Raw genomic sequence first — 17,341 nt, forward strand, 5'->3', positions numbered from 1 at the left:
GAGGTCTTGCTGCAGCTGTATAGGGCATTGGTGAGGCCGCAGCTGGAGTACTGTGTGCAGTTTTGGTCGCCGCACTTACGCAAGGATATTTTGGCCTTGGAGGGAATGCAGAGGAGGTTTACTAGGCTGATACCGGAGTTGAGGGGGTTGAGCTATGAGGAAAGGCTGAATAAACTAGGCTTGTACTTGTTAGAGTTTAGAAGAATGAGGGAAGATCTCATTGAGACATATAAGATGATGAATGGGATGGATAGGATAGAGGTGGAGAGACTCTTCCCGCTCAGAAAGTACAGTAGGACTAGGGGGCACAGCCTCAAGATAAAGGGGGTCGGTTTAGAACGGAGTTGAGGAGGAACTTCTTCACTCAAAGGGTGGTGAATCTCTGGAATTCTCTGCCCGTTGAACTGGTGGAGGCTGCCTTGCTAAATATTTTTAAGACGCGGGTTGATGGGTTTTTGATAAGCGAGGGGATTAAGGGTTATGGGGAGAGGGCGGGAATGTGGAACTGAGCCACGACAGATCAGCCATGATCTTATTGAATGGCGGGGCAGCTCGAAGGGCTAGATGGCCTACTCCTGCTCCTATTTCTTATGTTCTTATTTACCTTGGGAGATAGATGATGGCTGTTAATGCTTCTGAGGTAGAAGTTTTGATTGCTAGGTGCAAGATGCCACAAGGATGCGAGTTGAGTTCTGGAATTACTATTGGAAATTTCCAGAACTGTAGCCAATTTGTAATCATGTAACCTGTTGCAGCCTTGTTTTTGGTAGCAAACTCCATTATTTAATAAAGGTTTGACTGATCTCTCGCCCCTCTCAAACACTCTTAGCCCTCACACTCTCTTTACCCACTCAGACACCTGTAAGCCCTGCTCAGCTATCTCATGCTCCACTCTGCATGCCTGGAACCCACTTGGCAGTTCTGCTCCAGGGCTCCCTGACCCCTGCTCCTGGGATCCAGGCCTCTTAGTTCCTAGCCTCTACGGCCCTTGGCATCCTGCCCTGCCCACAACCATCCAGCCCTCAACTCCTGGGCTCCAAATGTGCTGACGTGTTCCTCCAATCAAATTTTCTCTCCACAGGTGCTGATGATAGACCCACCATCAACAGCAAATGCAGGAAAGAAATAGTAATTGGAGGAGCAGCTCCATGCAGAATCTCCCATTGGAACTTACTTATTTGACTGGGATTTTGAAAAATGGAGTCACATAGAGGGTCACATGTCCAATAAGTCTGATTTAGGACATCAAAGAGGTGTGAAAGACATGCATTTGAAGTGAATATGGCCAAGTTTGATGTACTATAAGTAAATAACACATGGGTAGAAATTTACATTCAGAGATAAAAGAAAAATCGTATTCAGTTGTTAAACTTCAAAGGGAAAAAAAAGTGCTTACAACTGGGACAAGGTCATAAATTAAAAAAAAGGCAAAATTATTCAGTTTTATTTTTTACCCAAAAGCGGTCACCATAAAGAGAACATAAAATACCTTTCTGTTCTGGGAAAGGTAAATTTTAAAGAAGGATAAAGACAGGATGAAAGAAGGAAAATTATTTAATTGAGAGGTTGAGAGCGGTCACATAAGACATGCTGGATTGTGTTCTGTGCTGGTTCAGAACTTGAAAAACCAAAGTGAAGCAGTCTTCAGCAACCCAAAACGGTGCCTGTTTTGCCAGAAAGCTGGGTTTTAATTTAAAGGTTTTGCAATTTGCACAGCAGAATGCGAATGACAGAATACCTCCCCTCCAGCAACAGTGGGACTGCCTCATGATAATGTCACTGAAATTTTTCAATAGATTAAATATCTGTAAGGGTTGTTGCCTAAAGGAGTCTAACTGAGTAGGAATCTTTGAGGGAATGTGCAGCAAGACTAATTTTAACTGTTTGTGTGTTTAAGATGTTTTTGTTAATAAATATTTAAAATCTCCAAAGGTCTTACTGAAAATTGTGACTCCAAATTTGCATACATGCATCTTCTCATGAAGAAATGCAAATAGAAAACTGTTGGGACAGCTTGCCAGGTTTCCCTTTGAGATTTGGTTTGCATGTCACTTACCACCTGCCAGATCAATACACCAGCACTTTCAATCAAACAGTTCTGATTGAACTTGTTTCTACTTGTGATGGAGATTGCAATTTCCCAACACTATTCCTGAACAAATAACCTTGAAATACTAATGTGGAGGAAACCACAGTAACAGTGAAAACAGCCAATAAAACCACAACAAAATGAGCTAATTTTTTAAAAAATGTAGAAAAAACTTTTTGAAAGTTTGTTAACTGAACTACAATTTTAGATATTAGCACTGATTATTTTATTAAAATTATAGAAACAATTAAATACATGAGGTAAGTGGGCATAGTCATCAAGCAGAAGTTCTGCATTTTATTTGATAGACACAATAAACAACAATGTATGGATAATCACTTAAAAATATTTATTTAAATGCCACTGAACATTTTCTGATTTGATCTTACTCACATAAATTCTAGGTAAACACCAAGGGAAATCATTTTTCCAATATTTCCAACTTTTTCATCATTTAATCTTATTGCGGTTTCAGCCCCATTTTGCATTTCCCATGTCTCGAATGTATTCTTGCAAGAATGCAATCTCATTAGTTCAACCAAGTGGTTTCAATAATAACTGTTACCTGAGGGCTGTCTTTCAATGGAAGGACCTGGGCCTGAGCAAGGGCAAGGTATTCTTTCAGAGAGTCAGTGCAGATTTGATGGGCCAAATGGCCTCCTTCTGCACAGAGAGATCCTCTAGAACTTAATTGATTTGGTTAAATATTGATCACAGATTACTATTTTCTAGGGTAATACACCTTTGTTTTAATTTTAGGGACAAATATCAAAAATCTTCCCAATTCCAAAAAAATTCTAACGATCACAGTTACCCTTTAAGTGACTTGTAAATCTGTAGCCAAAAGCATTCTGCATCTTTTCAAATAGGATGATCACTGACATCATTGATATTAGATGAGAATTAGCAGTTGTCACTTCCGTTAGAGGGAGACAATCGTAACCACTTCATGTCATGAATTTAAAACCATAATCCTATATTGGAGCTCAGAGAAGTATAAACCAATAGTTGCAGGATTAATGTGTGATTGAATCCCTAAAGTGGTGTCTATCTACATTTGCTTACAACTATCTTGTTAGGAATTTTATGGATAGCTTTTAAGATCAACTATCTGTCTTCTGATTTGTTTCAAGTCTTTCTGGACTTTCTCTTTATCAATTTCTATCTTCTTATCACTGATCTTATTCAGTGAATTGATTGATTCCTTAATGGATTGAAATCCTGTTAACAAAAAATTGCAATTCAAATTTCGAAATAGTTAATCTAAAATGCATTTGTTTAATTTTCCATCAGTATAAAAACAAATGATATAATATTGAGGACACATGTTAAACTTACACCAATTGTAAAATGCAACCTTTGTTAAAGTTATAATCTACACCAAATAGCCGTGTGAAAGACAACTGTGTCATCAACATTTTGCTTCTGCTTCATCATCCATGTAAAGCATGCTATAATGACGGTATTAGGCCAAAGTAGAAAAACATTATTGGAACATAGTGTTTAAAGCATACTCCTTTAATGAGAGAAACTATTAAATCAACTATTAAATTTTAGTTCTGCATTTAAGGTGTGACAACTTTATGTAATTATTCTGAATAATGCATAAATGGACAATTAGGTGGAATTAAAGGTTCTATCTTGATTTTGTTTTGGAATTGTATATAGGAATGATGTGATTAAATTCATCTATCAAATCAGATCTCATCCAGATGTTGCTGGAGGGGTGATCTCCTGAAATACCCAATGAGACCTGCTCACGTATGTTTAAGTTTATATACTTTTTGTTCAATAAGCTGATGGAAATGTCAGCTGATCGTGGTGCAGCAAGAGGAATTGGGCATCGAGGATCTTGGTGAACAACAAGACAAGCTGTCACCTTAACCAACGTGATTTAAAGATTGAAAAATAAACTGGGGAAAGACTGAGAAGGAGCGTGAATCTGAGTGGGTCAATTCAAGTACTAAAGAGAAAGGAGGAAATGATAACTAAATTCGATAAGGTGCCTCACAAAAGGTTGCTGCAGAAGGTTAGGGTACACAGAGTTGGGGGTAAAGTGTTAGTGTGGATTGAGGATTGGTTATCTAACAGGAAGCAGAGAGTTGGAATCAGTGGGTGCTTTTCTGGTTGGCAGTTGGTGACTAGTGGCGTGCCACAGGGATCGGTGCTGGGGCCTCAACTGTTTACCATATACATAGACAATCTGGAGGAGGGGGCTGACTGTAGGGTAACAAAATTTGCTGATGACACGAAGATGAGTGGAAAAGCGAATTGCGTGGAGGACACGGAAAGTCTGCAGAGAGATCTGGATAGGCTGAGTGAGTGGGCGTGGATCTGGCAGATGGAGTATAACGTTAGCAAATGTGAGGTTATCCACTTTGGAAGAAATAATAGTAGGATGGAATATTATTTAAATGGTGAAAAGTTGCAGCATGCTACTGGGCAGAGGGACCTGGGGGTCCTTGTGCACGAATCGCAAAAACTCAGTCTACAGGTGTAGCAGGTGATCAAGAAGGCGAATGGAACGTTGGCCTTTACCGCAAGGGGGATAGAATATAAAAGCAGGGAGATCTTGCTGCAACTGTACAAGGCACTGGTGAGTCCGCAACTGGAGTACTGTGTGCAGTTTTGGTCCCCTTATTTGTAAAAGGATACATTGGCCTTGGAGGGAGTGCAGAGAAAGTTCACCAAGCTGATACCAGAGATGAGGTGGTTAGCTTATGAGGAGAGATTAAATAGACTGGGCCTGTACTCATTGGAGTTTAGAAGGCTGAGGGGGGATTTTATAGAGATTTACAAGATAATGAAGGAGTTAGATAGGGTAGAGGTAGAGAGATTCTTCCCGCTTAGAAAGGAAACCAGAACCAGAGGGCACAGCCTCAAAATAAGGGGTGGGGGAGCAGTTTAGAACAGAGTTGAGGAGGAACGTCTTCACTCAAAGGGTGGCGAATCTCTGGAATTCCCTGCCCATTGAAGTGGTGGAGGCTACCTCGTTGAATATGCTTAAGTCACAGGTAGATAGATTTCCGATAGATAAGGGAATTAAGGGTTATGGGGAGCAGGCAGGAAAGTGGAACTGATCCACTTCAGATCAGCCATGATCTTATTGAATGGCAGGGCAGGCTCTAAGGGCTAGATGGCCTACTCTGCTCCTATTTCTTATGTAAAAGAGAAAAAAAGCAAAAATAAAGCAAGTTTACATTTTAAAATGTATATTTTTTAAACTCATTTTAATTGTTGATTTTCTGGGCAAGGAGGTTAATTTGGCATTCATTAGAAATGTTACTAAAAAGAGTACTTGCATAACTAATTACTAAACTTAACTTTGTGATGAGTATAATGAATAATTCATGCATTAATGTAGCAACTTCATGAAAATCATATAGTAGTTAAGAACGAGCTGCCATTCTTCTGCCAAAGTGTGAGGTTATCCACTTTGGCAGAAATAATAGTAGGAGGGATTACTATTTAAAGGGCAAAAAGCTGCAGCATGCTACGGTGCAGAGAGACCTGGGGGTCCTTGTACATGAGTCGCAAAAACCCAGTCTGCAGGTGCAGCAGGTGATCAAGAAGGCGAATGGTATGCTGGCCTTTATAGCAAGGGGGATAGAATATAAAAGCAGGGAGGTCTTGCTGCAACCGTACAGGGCACTGGTGAGGCCACAGCTGGAGTACTGTGTGCAGTTTTGGTCGCCGCACTTGCGCAAGGATATTTTGGCCTTGGAGGAAGTGCAGAGGAGGTTCACTCGGCTGATACCGGAGATGAAGGGGTTGGACTATGAAGAGAGACTAAATAAACTGGGTCTGTACTCGTTGGAGTTTAGAAGGATGAGGGGGGATCTTATAGAGACGTATAAGATAATGAAAGGGATGGATACGGTAGAGGTAGAGAGATTCTTCCCACTTAAAAAGGATAGCAGGACTAGAGGGCACAGCCTCAAGATAAGCGGGGGGGGGGGCAGTTTAGATCAGAGTTGAGAGGAACTTCTTCACTCAAAGGGTGGTGAATCTCTGGGATTCTGTGCCCGTTGAAGTGGTGGAGGCTACCTCGCTAAATATATTTAAGTCATGGGTAGATAGGTTTTTGACAGACAAGGGAATTAAGGGTTATGGGGAGAGAGTGGGAAAGTGGAACTGATCCACTTCAGATCAGGCATGATCTTATTGAATGGTGGGGCAGGCTCGAAGGGCTAGATGGCCTTCTCCTACTCCTATTTCTTATGTTCTTATTTTTATAAAGCTGATGGTGAGTGGTGCAAATTGGCCAGCAATGTGAGGTCATTAACAATTAATGGACTTTCTCTTCCTTATCACAAGTTGCTAGCCCATTTGCAGATTAATGACATGCCATTAGTCAACCTATTAATTTTGTTCTGCTTTTCTGTTAGCATACACATGCCACTTTTTCTCTTGCATTGAAAGAATAGGCAAGATGATTGCCAACGTATTGACCAAGGAGTGCAAAGTAATGGAAATCTGCTTGTTTCGAAAAGAGGAATTTTAACAGAAAATACAGCTAGCTGAATTTTTTTGTGTTTTACAATAAATTGCACAGTACGTTTTGGAATGTTGGAGTAAAATGGACATTTATAAAAAATGGTGTGACTACTTGTGTTAGAAATTGATCTGTATTTGACAGTGTAGTCCTACTGATTTAGTATCTTTTGATTCTCTAAGCCAAACATCTTTTCTGCTTTAAAATCCAGCATAGAGAATCCTTGCATTGATATCCATAGCCAGATGAAAGTAATCTCGTATCAAAATTCTTATTAAGTCGTGTAAAGCTTGAATTAGTGCTGAAATTGTTGCGTGTATTTTCTTCAGTAAGAAGGATTCTCCCCAAGTCTTCAGGTTTACTTTGGCATCATTGAAGTACAGTAAGAAGTTTCACAACACCGGGTTAAAGTCCAACAGGTTTATTTGGTAGCACAAGCCACTACCAAATAAATCTGTTGGACTTTAATCTGCTATTGTGAGACTTCTTACTATGTTTACCTCAATGCCGGCATCTCCACATCATCATTGAAGTACTCATTATTGCTAATGCTCACTGAACAGCTGAACCTCAAATTCTTGACCAGACTTGCTGCTAGAAAATTCTGACTACAAAATTGGTGGTTGCAGAGAGTTGTTTTTCAAACTGGAGGCTTGTGACCAGCGGTGTGCCTTAGGGATCAGTGCTGGGTGCACTGTTATTTGTCATTTCTATTAATGATTTGGATGAGAATATAGCAGGCAAGGTTAGTAAGTTTGCAGATGACACCAAGATTGGTGGCATAGTGGACAGTGAAGAAAGTTAACTCCAATTGCAACGGGATCTTGATCAATTGGGCCAGTGGGCTGATGAATGGCAGATGGAGTTTAATTTAGACAAATGTGAGGTGATGCATTTTGATAGATTGAACCAGGGCAGGACTTACTCAGTTAATGGTAGGGCGATGGGAAGAGTTACCGAACAAAGAGATCTAGGGGTACATGTTCATAATTTGAAAGTGGAGTCACAGGTGGACAGAGTGGTGAAGAAGGCATTCAGCATACTTGGTTTCATTGGTCAGAACATTGAATACACAAGTTGGGATGTCTTGTTGAAGTTGTACGAGACATTGGTAAGGCCACACTTGGAATACTGTGCAATTCTGGTCACCCTATTATAAAAAAGATATTATTAAACTAGAAAGAGTGCAGAAAAGATTTACTAGGATGCTACCGGACATGATGGATTGAATTATAAGGAGAAACTGAATAGACTGGGATTTTTTTTCTCTGGAGCATAGGAGACCAGAGGTCTATAAAATAATGAGGGGCATAGACAAGGTAGGTGGTCAACATCTTTTCCCAAAGGTAGAGAAGTATAAAACTAGAGGGCATAGGTTTAAGGCGAGAGGGGACAGATACGAAAGTGTCCAGAGGAGCAATTTTTTCACACAGAGGGTGGCGAGTGTCTGAAACAAGCTGCCAGAGGTAGTAGTAGAAGCGGGTACAATTTTATCTTTTAAAAAGCATTTAGATAGTTACGTGGGTACGATGAATATAGAGGGACATGGGCCAAATGCGGGCAATTGGGATTAGCATAGGGGTTTTAAAAAAAAAGGCGGCGTGGACAAGTTAGGCTGAAGGACCTGGTTCCATGCTCTACACCTCTATGATTCTAAAACAAATCATGATTGTTGAAAATTTCACCACTGATCAATCATATCACCCACATCAATTCAAATTACATGAACTACTCACCTTCTCTGTATTCATTCTTTATGCTTTCTATCTCATACCAGATAGACTTTTCTACTTTGGCAAGTTTTGCATTGATCTTCGTTTCAGAGTACATTGTTCTGTTGGATTCAATATCATGGCTTTGTCTGTTTTCCAGCTTCTCAAGTCTCACGGAGATCTGGTCAAGTCTCTCTTGTATTTTCCTCTCCAGCTGTTCCTATAAAAACAGTCAGAATTAAACTGCTTACTCATTAAAAAAAATGTTCCTACTGGATGTCCAAAGTTAATAGTTCTAAAAATTGACTTATTCGCCTTTGTAGTTTCCATGCACAATTTATAGTAAAGCTACAGGGATGCCAGATTTTTATTCACCAGCAATAACCCATCAATGTGGGAAATCCAATCTCTTCCCATATTAATCCATTAGGCAGTAGCATCCTGGTTTACCAGGGCATCTCATTGCAACAAAAATAATCATTTTAACAATTAAATTGAGTTGCAGCTTAATGTGTTATCAGGTGCAGCTATGTGTTAGAACAAAATGAACATACAGAAAATCATTATTATGGACCAGTCTTTGAATCCTGCTCTTGCATGATATTCAACGCATAGTATAGGTACTTTATTTCATAAGGTAATCTCCCATCAGGAAACGAAGGGGAAAGGTCATCAGTCCTGTAGGAGAGTGCTAGTACTTCACCGCTGATTATGGAGTGCAGTCATAGTAGCAATACAGATAGTCATGTCGATTTAACCTTTTTATTGTAGTAAATGATTGAGTAATTACAAAGAACAACACAGCACACAAACAGGCCCTTCGGCCCTCCAAGCCTGTACCGATCATGTGTTCCTAACTAGACCATCAGTTTGTATCCCTCTAATTTACTAGAGTAAACTAATATATACTCAAAAGTTGGTATGTCACAAGCTTAGCTTAAGATGTACAGGTCCTTACAGAATGATGTGGTGTTGGGAGAGCAATAGCAGCATACCATTTATATTGCCTTCTTGTTCTAATTGCTAGGCTGATTCAGGGGATGTGTGATCAAGTTACTTCTTGTAAAAGTGTATTCAAGGAAACAACCCACAAATGGTAACATGCAATAAATTAAAATTTTGTTCTCATTGTGACAAAGTCTCAGCAGAAGTTTGGAAAATACACTCCATTCACAGATTACACAGTAACTTGTCTAATTTTTGTACAATGTGAAAGTATGCAAAAATATTTCACAGCTTCTTGCCTTTCATTATTACTGATATTTTGAAAACAAAATGAAAATCTTCACCAAATAATTTGTTGTTCTGAGCAACATGAGACAGTTGCAAGAGTGAATGGAGGATTTATCTTATACAAGTCAAATCCCTTAAAAGCAATAGCAATAAGCATTGTTAAGTATGCTCTAATTTTTAAAAGCCTATAAAAATGGATCTGTGTTGTAAATGTGTCTGCACTGGCAATTCAAGCTAGGCTACATCAAATTTTCCAAAGAGACACCCTTATCCTAAATCAAGTAGGTCACCGGCACATGAAAAGAATGCCCAAAAAGCATAACCATAGCATAAAATAAAGGCAAAATATTGTGGATGTTAGAAATTGGAAATAAAAACTCAACAGATCTGGTAGCATCTGTAAAAACAGAAATAATATTTTGCGTCTTTATGACTCTTCAGAGTTACAGAGAGGGAGAAACGTGATGGATTGTCATAGAATCCTACAGTGCAGGAGGAGTCCATTCGGTCCATTGAGTCTGCACCGACCACAATCCCATCCAGGTCTTATCCCCATGACCCCGTGCATTTATCCCAGCTAGTCCCCTGACAGTTGGGGGCAATTTAGCATAGCCAATCCACTTCACTCGCAGATCATTATATACTGTATGAGTGAGAGAGTGGAGCAACTGAACAGAAGTTCAGTAATTGGTAGGAGCTAGGAGAGATAGCTCGGCACAACATCAAGGGCCAAAGGGCCTGTACTGTTCTATGTTCTATGTCCAAACCCAAGGTCAAGCTATCCCACTCCATATCATTCTTGTGTGCTCCATGTGCCTATCTAATAACCGCTTGAAAGTTCCTAAAGTGTCCGACTCCAGTATCACAGCAGGCAGTGCATTCCACACCCCAACCACTCTCTGAGCAAAGAAGCCACCTCAGACTTCCCTCCTATATCTCCCACTATGAACCTTAAAGTTATGCCCCCTAGTAATAGCTACATCCACCCAAGGAAATAGTCTCTGAATGTCCAAGATTGCAATAAAGATGTGTAGGGCACAAAACAAAGGAAGCATTAATGGCAGCGTGAAGGGCAATAGAAGGTGCTGATCGTGGCAGAAAGGTAGAACGAAGGTCAGTGCTCAGAGAGAGCAAAACTAAAGAACAAGTGACAGATGGCCCAGTGGGGAAGGGCGAGGGGGCTGTGGGGGGGGGGGTGGTGTTTTGCATTGGGACAATCATGTTTTGGATTTAAAAGGGGGGGCCAAGATGGAGGAAATAGGCCACGGGCTAAATTTACGTAACACAGTGTTGAATGCCAAGGCTGTAAAGTGCCAAGTCAAAAGATGAGGTGCTGCTCCTCCAGTTTGTGTTGTGTTTCACTGGAGCAGTGCGGCAGGCCAAGAATGAACATGTGGACCTGACAGCAAGATCCCAAGATGAAACGGCAAGCAACAGGAAGATTGAGGTCTTGTTTGTCGAATGAGTGTAGGGTATTCTAAATAGTTTCTTTTTTTTTAATCTCTCCCCCACCCTTCACCAATGAACTGAGAAACATTCCCACATACCCCTCCTAACCTTGAGCTTGCTGAGATTTAATGGGTCCCTTTTTCATACACAATCTCTCTTCTGTATAAAAATGCTGCTATTACCTGCTTCCCTCAAAACAAACGCCTTCAATAAACTGGTCCTCTCCATTTATTAATCCATCTCTTTAATTCTGTTATCCCCAAAGCTCATGCCTACATGTTTTAACCTCAGTCACCTTTCTGCTATAGCACCAAGATATATATCCCGGACAGAGTCACAAATGAAAGCCTTTGCCTGTGATAGAACTGCATTATTCCTTCTTACCCACTTTGATGTCTCCAGTATTTAATAATGGTTAGCCACATCATTCTCCTCCATTAGGAGGATCTAGATAGGCTGGGCGAATGGGCCAGGAAATGGCAAATGGAATTTAATGTTGGCAAGTGCGAGGTGGTCCACTTTGGTAGGAATAATGGTAGGAAGGATTATTACTTACGTGGCGAAAAACTGCAGCAGGCGACGGTGCAGAGGGACCTCAGGGTCCTTGTGCATGAGTCGCAAAAACCCAGCTTGCAGGTGGTCAGGAAGGCGAGTGGGATGCTGGCCTTCATAGCGAGGGGGATTGAATATAAAAGTAGGGAGGTCTTGCTGCGGCTGTATAGGGCATTGGTGAGGCCGCAGCTGGAGAACTGTGTGCAGTTTTGGGCACCGTACTTACGCAAGGATATTTTGGCCTTGGAGGGAGTGCAGAGGAGGTTTACTAGGCTGATACTGGAGTTGAGGGGGTTGAGCTATGAGGAGAGGCTGAATAAACTAGGCTTGTACTCGTTAGAGTTTAGAAGAATGAGGGGAGATCTCATTGAGACGTATAAGATGATGAATGGGATGGATAGGATAGAGGTGGAGAGACTCTTCCCGCTCAGAAAGGATAGTAGGACTAGGGGTCACAGCCTCAAGATAAAGGGGGGGCGGTTTAGAACGGAGTTGAGGAGGAACTTCTTCACTCAAAGGGTGGTGAATCTCTGGAATTCTCTGCCCGTTGAAGTGGTGGAGGCTACCTCGCTAAATATTTTTAAGACGCGGGTTGATGGGTTTTTGATAAGAGAGGGGATTAAGGGTTATGGGGAGAGGGCGGGAATGTGGAACTGAGCCACGACAGATCAGCCATGATCTTATTGAATGGCGGGGCAGGCTCGAAGGGCTAGATGGCCTACTCCTGCTCCTATTTCTTATGTTCTTATGTTCTTATTACCTATCCCTTTGAACAGCACAAATTATATTTGCATAATTGTATTTATATTGTTAATACAGCCAGTGTAAATCCAGCAATGGCTTCTCACCCCATGTTCAACTATGGAAAGCCCTGGACCTAGCTTTAGCTAAGACTCTCTACTCTTACACACTGACCTCCCTCTATCCTTCATAACTTCTACCTTGTCCAAAACTCAGCTGACATTTGCTGTCTTATACAAAGTCCTGGATTTCCAGTCATCTAATAGGTTGAATTTAAAATCTGAATCCTCATTTTTGAAATCCTTCCATGACATTGCTTCTCTTTGCAGCCACTAAATTACCTTGGAATGTTTTCCACATTAAAGATGCAAATTCTCATTCCATAATTATGGAATGGTTTTGTAATGTGTAGTTACATATGTCATATGGATCATTTTGTGATGTAACATGTAATTTTTCTGTGCACATTAATATAAAGCAAAGTGCTTACAGTTTTCTCTTGTGTAAAATGCAAGATGTGGTCTACTTTTTGTTCTTGTTTGCTTTCTGTTTTATCCAGTTTGTATTCTGCCCACTTCTGCTGTGCCTGTATCTGTGCTCGCAACTCAGCCAATGCAGTGGTAATCCTGGAAAATTATGTTTAGTAGTTGTTTATATCAATGTTAATGAAATGAATATCACATTTTTAAACAAAAAAGGTTTATAATTTGACCAGATTAATCTTAGCTTCAATGAATTAAAAATAAAGTAGATGAACGAAAGCCGATATTAGGGCCATGTGGTGATCCTTGGAATTCTTACGTAGTGTCAACATCCTTGCAACTTGTAAGCATTACAACAGATTATACGTTTTAGCAATGTGCCATGGCTACTTTTAGACAAAAAGTGAGCACTTTAGAATAATGGAAGATACTCACAAACATTGATGGTGTTTCAATTTAATTTTGCTTATGCTGTATTTTTATATCAAAAATAATTTTCAAATGGTCATATTTTGCTCAATTTTACATTAGCAGCCCCAGTTAAAAATCTATGCATGACAAACACACATTGTCATTTTCTGCTCTGCTTGACCAGCCTCGTTGAGTTTTGTTTTTGTAGAAGTAAGAGAGAGAGTAGACAAGGATAATGTAGTATTTGTAATTTATCTAGATTTTCAAAAAGCATTCAGTTAGGAACTGCACAATAGACTAAGTAGGTTAGAGAATTGAGACAAGTAGCAGAATGGGTAGCTAGCTAGCTTCAAGACAGCACAGAGGAGAAGAGAATACTTATTAATGTGGGAAAATGGGAAGTGGTGCTCCACAAGAATCAGTCCTGAGATCACTGTTGTTCGCAATTTACATCAACAACTTAGGTTTTGGAATCAATATGATTTCTAAATTTGCAGATAACACCAAATTATGGAGGGTAGTCAATACTGAGGGGAAATGCAACAAATCACAAGCAGGTGTCAGCAAACCTGTGGCATGGACAAATAATGGGCAAATTAATTTCAAAATAAATCAATCTGATGTAATACATTTTGGCAAAAAAAAGGAGGTTCCATATTACCAAGAAAGTAGGAATCTAAAAGGAGGAGAGGCACAAACGATAACAAAATGTAATTGATTAACAAGGCTATACAAACAAACCAAGCACTAGGGATTATTTCTAATGGAATAGAATTGAAGATTAAAGAAGTTAGGCTAAACTTGCATTGAGCCTAAATTGGACCACACCTGGAGTACTGCAAATAATTAAAGTTGCCATTACATTGAAAACAATATAAAGGCTCTGTGTGGAGATGATGCAAAATAGGTATACAAGAATGACACTGAATGCAAGAGTATATCAATCAGGAGATTATAAACAGGTTGATTCTCTTTTCCCTTGAAAAGAGGATGCTGAGAGAGATCTAATAGAGGTATTTTAAACTATGGAAGATTTGATAGAGTAGATGCAGACAAAATGCTCCCAAACTTGTGAGGAAGAGCAAAGCTAGAGGCCATTAATGTTAAGTTGTCACCAAGAAATCAAATAGAGAATTCAGAAGAAGCTTCTTCATCCATGAGGTACACAGTAAGTGGCAGAACCCTTAAAGAGTATTGATAGGCAAAGGGATCTGAGTGTACAGGTACACAGGCCACTGAAAGTGGCAATGCAGGTGGAGAAGGTAGTCAAGAAGGCATACGGCATGCTTGCCTTCATTGGCCGAGGCACTGAGTTTAAAAATTGGCAAGTCATGTTGCAACTTTATCGAACATTAGTTAGGCCTCACTTGGAATATAGTGTTCAATTCTGGTTGCCACACTACCAGAAGGATGTGGAGGCTTTGGAGAGGGTACAGAAAAGATTTACCAGAATGTTGCCTGGTATGGAGGGCATTAGTTATGAGAGGTTGTAGAAACTTGGTTTGTTTTCACTGGAACGACAGATTCTGAGTGGCGACCTGATAGAAGTCTACAGGATTATGAGAGGCATGGACAGAATGGGTAGTCAGAAGCTTTTTCCCAGGGTGGAAGGATCAACTACAGGGGGGCACAGATTTAAGGTGTGAGTGGCAAGGTTTAAAGGAGATGTATGAGGCAGATTTTTTACTCTGAGTAGTGGATGCCTGGAACTCGTTACCAGGGGAGGTAGTGGAAGCAGATACGGTAATGACTTTTAAGGGGCGTCTTGACTAATACATGAATAGAATAGGTATAGAAGGATATGGTCCTGTAGGGTAGGGGGTTTTAGTTAATTTGGGCAGCATGCTTGGTGCAGGCTTGGAGGGCCAAAGGGCCTGTTCCTGTGCTATAATTTTCCTTGTTCTTTGAGGAGTGATTGAAGTAAATAGTATGAATGTATTTTAGGGGAGGTTGTATTTTAGCATTGGAGGGAAAAGGGAATTATTCTGATAATTTAGATGAGGAAAAACAAGCAGGTGTTTGACCGAATCATAAACGCTAGCATGAACTGGCAGGGTAGAATGGCCTATTTCTGTGCCCAATAGCCTACGTAATTCTAAATTAATCTTCCAGTTTTGTTTTGTTCCTAGTTAATTACCAAATGCCTTCTTACATTTAAAAAAACTACATATAGAATAATTCACCAGAATGAACGTAATAATAAACATGTAAAAACTGGATCAATTTACATTCCATATTACAAAATGATATTACTTGAAATCTAGACGTTGAAGTTCATGTTGTAGCTCTTCTCTTGCAGTCCTTAAGTTTGTATTGTGTTCACATTTAGAGCTATCTACTTTGCTCAGTAGTTGCATTACCTGTTATAAAAAGTGATTAATTCAAATTACAACATTTCCATGCTCTGGCAAAAATCAACATTTTACTGAATGTAATTATATTTTTCTTAAAATAATGAACTTTAGAAACAGAATTCCATCCTAACAGAATACATGGCCAGGGTTCGCCCAAAGAAGTTCTAAGTATTGAATTCGGGGAAATCTGGAATAAATTTTGCTGTTTTTTTTCAGCGGGAGTTCGTACTAGAATCTCCCAACTCTATGCACGGCAGAGGCCACCAGTATGAATATCATTAAATTTCACAGCCTACTCATGCCCAGGAGGCTGACAGTTCAGGCACTGAACTATCAGTTGCCTTCTTTGCTGGCCAGCTCAATCACTAGCAAGCTTGGGACCCTTGCACTGCTGCCTCCCCTCCCAACATCCCAATGGCCCAATCACAGCCCCACGACCATGCCCAGGCCAATTCCAAAACCACCCCCCCTCCTCGTCCTGGTCCATCTGATCTCCACCCCCCTCCCCCAGCAGAGACAATCCCCCACTCTTCTGGCTGACCCCCCACCCCCTGCCCACTCCAATTGCTAGCCTCCCTCTTGTCCCGACCTGATCCCAATGCAGAGTGGCAGCAGGACCACCCACCAATTGCCTCGCCCCCAATTGGTTCCATCCCTTTGGCACTGCCCATGCCTGATGGACAGTGCCAAGGTTACCCCTCGGCAGGGGCACTTTGCACCTTGGCCAGTGCTGGGGCATAGGCTGGCATTGCCAGGTACCCATGCCCAGGGGCCACCACCCCCAACCCCTGGGGCCCCGCCAATTGTCCCCCCTACACTCCAGCCCTGCTTGTACCCTGGAAGGGGGGAGTTAGTCTGAGCCCCGCTGGAGTGAAATACTCTCGGCAGAGTGAGAGTGATGACGGGCTCAGAGAATTCAGTCTGTGGCCCACTAATAACATTTAAATAGAAAGTATAATACTATTTAAATGCTAGCCTTGCCTCTCAGCCAATTTCCAGGCCTAGGAAACGCAAGCAAGGCGCAAACATTTGCGGGAATCCTGCGAGTCATCCGACATGATTCTCCCGGCCTGCCATGCTAGAAAATTAGTGCAGTGGAACGGGAGAATTGCCTCCCCCCATCTCTCTATTTATAAATGATGAGGAAAGTTTCCTCCCACTTTCATTTAAACTTGCATTTATCAAGAGCTTCATTCACATAATTAAATGGATTATAAAATTTTACCAGCCTTAATTTCCAATTCTTTCACTTGCACTTTGAGGGAAGATTTAGTGTCTTGAACTTCTTTATTTACTTTTTCAATCTCGCTCTTGGTTACACTGACATCCCCAGCAAGCTTGGAAGTACTGGCATCACACCTTGTATTGGAAAACAACATTATAAAGCCAACTTACTAAGTCAGTAGACAGAAAATCAGGCAGACTTGCTTAAGAAAGTGTGATAATCCCATCCAATTTTCCTCTAAAGCTCCGCACTCCAACAATTGTATTCTCCCACAAACAAGAAAACCTGTCCTTTCAACAGTTATTTTTAGCATTAACTGGTCTTGCATTAGAAGACAACAAAATTCAAATGAGACACAAAGATTAAGAAGACAAAGACAAATGGCAGATGAAGTTTAATTTAGACAAATGCGAGGTGGTGCATTTTGGTAGATTGAACCAGGGCAGGACTTACTCAGTTAATGGTAGGGCATTGGGGGGACTTACAGAACAAGAGATCTAGGGGTTCATGTTCATAGCTCCTTGAAAGTGGAGTACAGGTGGACAGAGTGGTGAAGAAGACATTTGGCATGCTTGGTTTCATTGGTCAGAACATTGAA

The 17,341-nt window shown here is 40.8% G+C and overlaps 1 protein-coding gene across 1 annotated transcript in view; it reads right to left on the reverse strand.

Moving 5' to 3' along the window:
* Window positions 1-2,437: 2,437 nt before the first annotated feature.
* The window catches only part of fam81b (family with sequence similarity 81 member B), a 35,230-nt gene continuing 20,326 nt past the window's right edge, over window positions 2,438-17,341 (reverse strand). The window contains exons 5-9 of the mRNA XM_080189109.1: window positions 16,748-16,877; window positions 15,418-15,524; window positions 12,762-12,897; window positions 8,321-8,516; window positions 2,438-3,310 (exon numbers count right to left, since the gene is read on the reverse strand). Coding sequence (XP_080045235.1) covers window positions 3,174-3,310; window positions 8,321-8,516; window positions 12,762-12,897; window positions 15,418-15,524; window positions 16,748-16,877 — 706 coding nt within the window. The 3' untranslated portion in view covers window positions 2,438-3,173. The remainder of the gene's footprint in view (window positions 3,311-8,320; window positions 8,517-12,761; window positions 12,898-15,417; window positions 15,525-16,747; window positions 16,878-17,341) is intronic.

This window comes from Carcharhinus amblyrhynchos, chromosome 5 (assembly GCF_965287045.1).
Source record: "Carcharhinus amblyrhynchos chromosome 5, sCarAmb.v2.hapA, whole genome shotgun sequence".
NCBI lineage: Eukaryota > Metazoa > Chordata > Chondrichthyes > Carcharhiniformes > Carcharhinidae > Carcharhinus > Carcharhinus amblyrhynchos.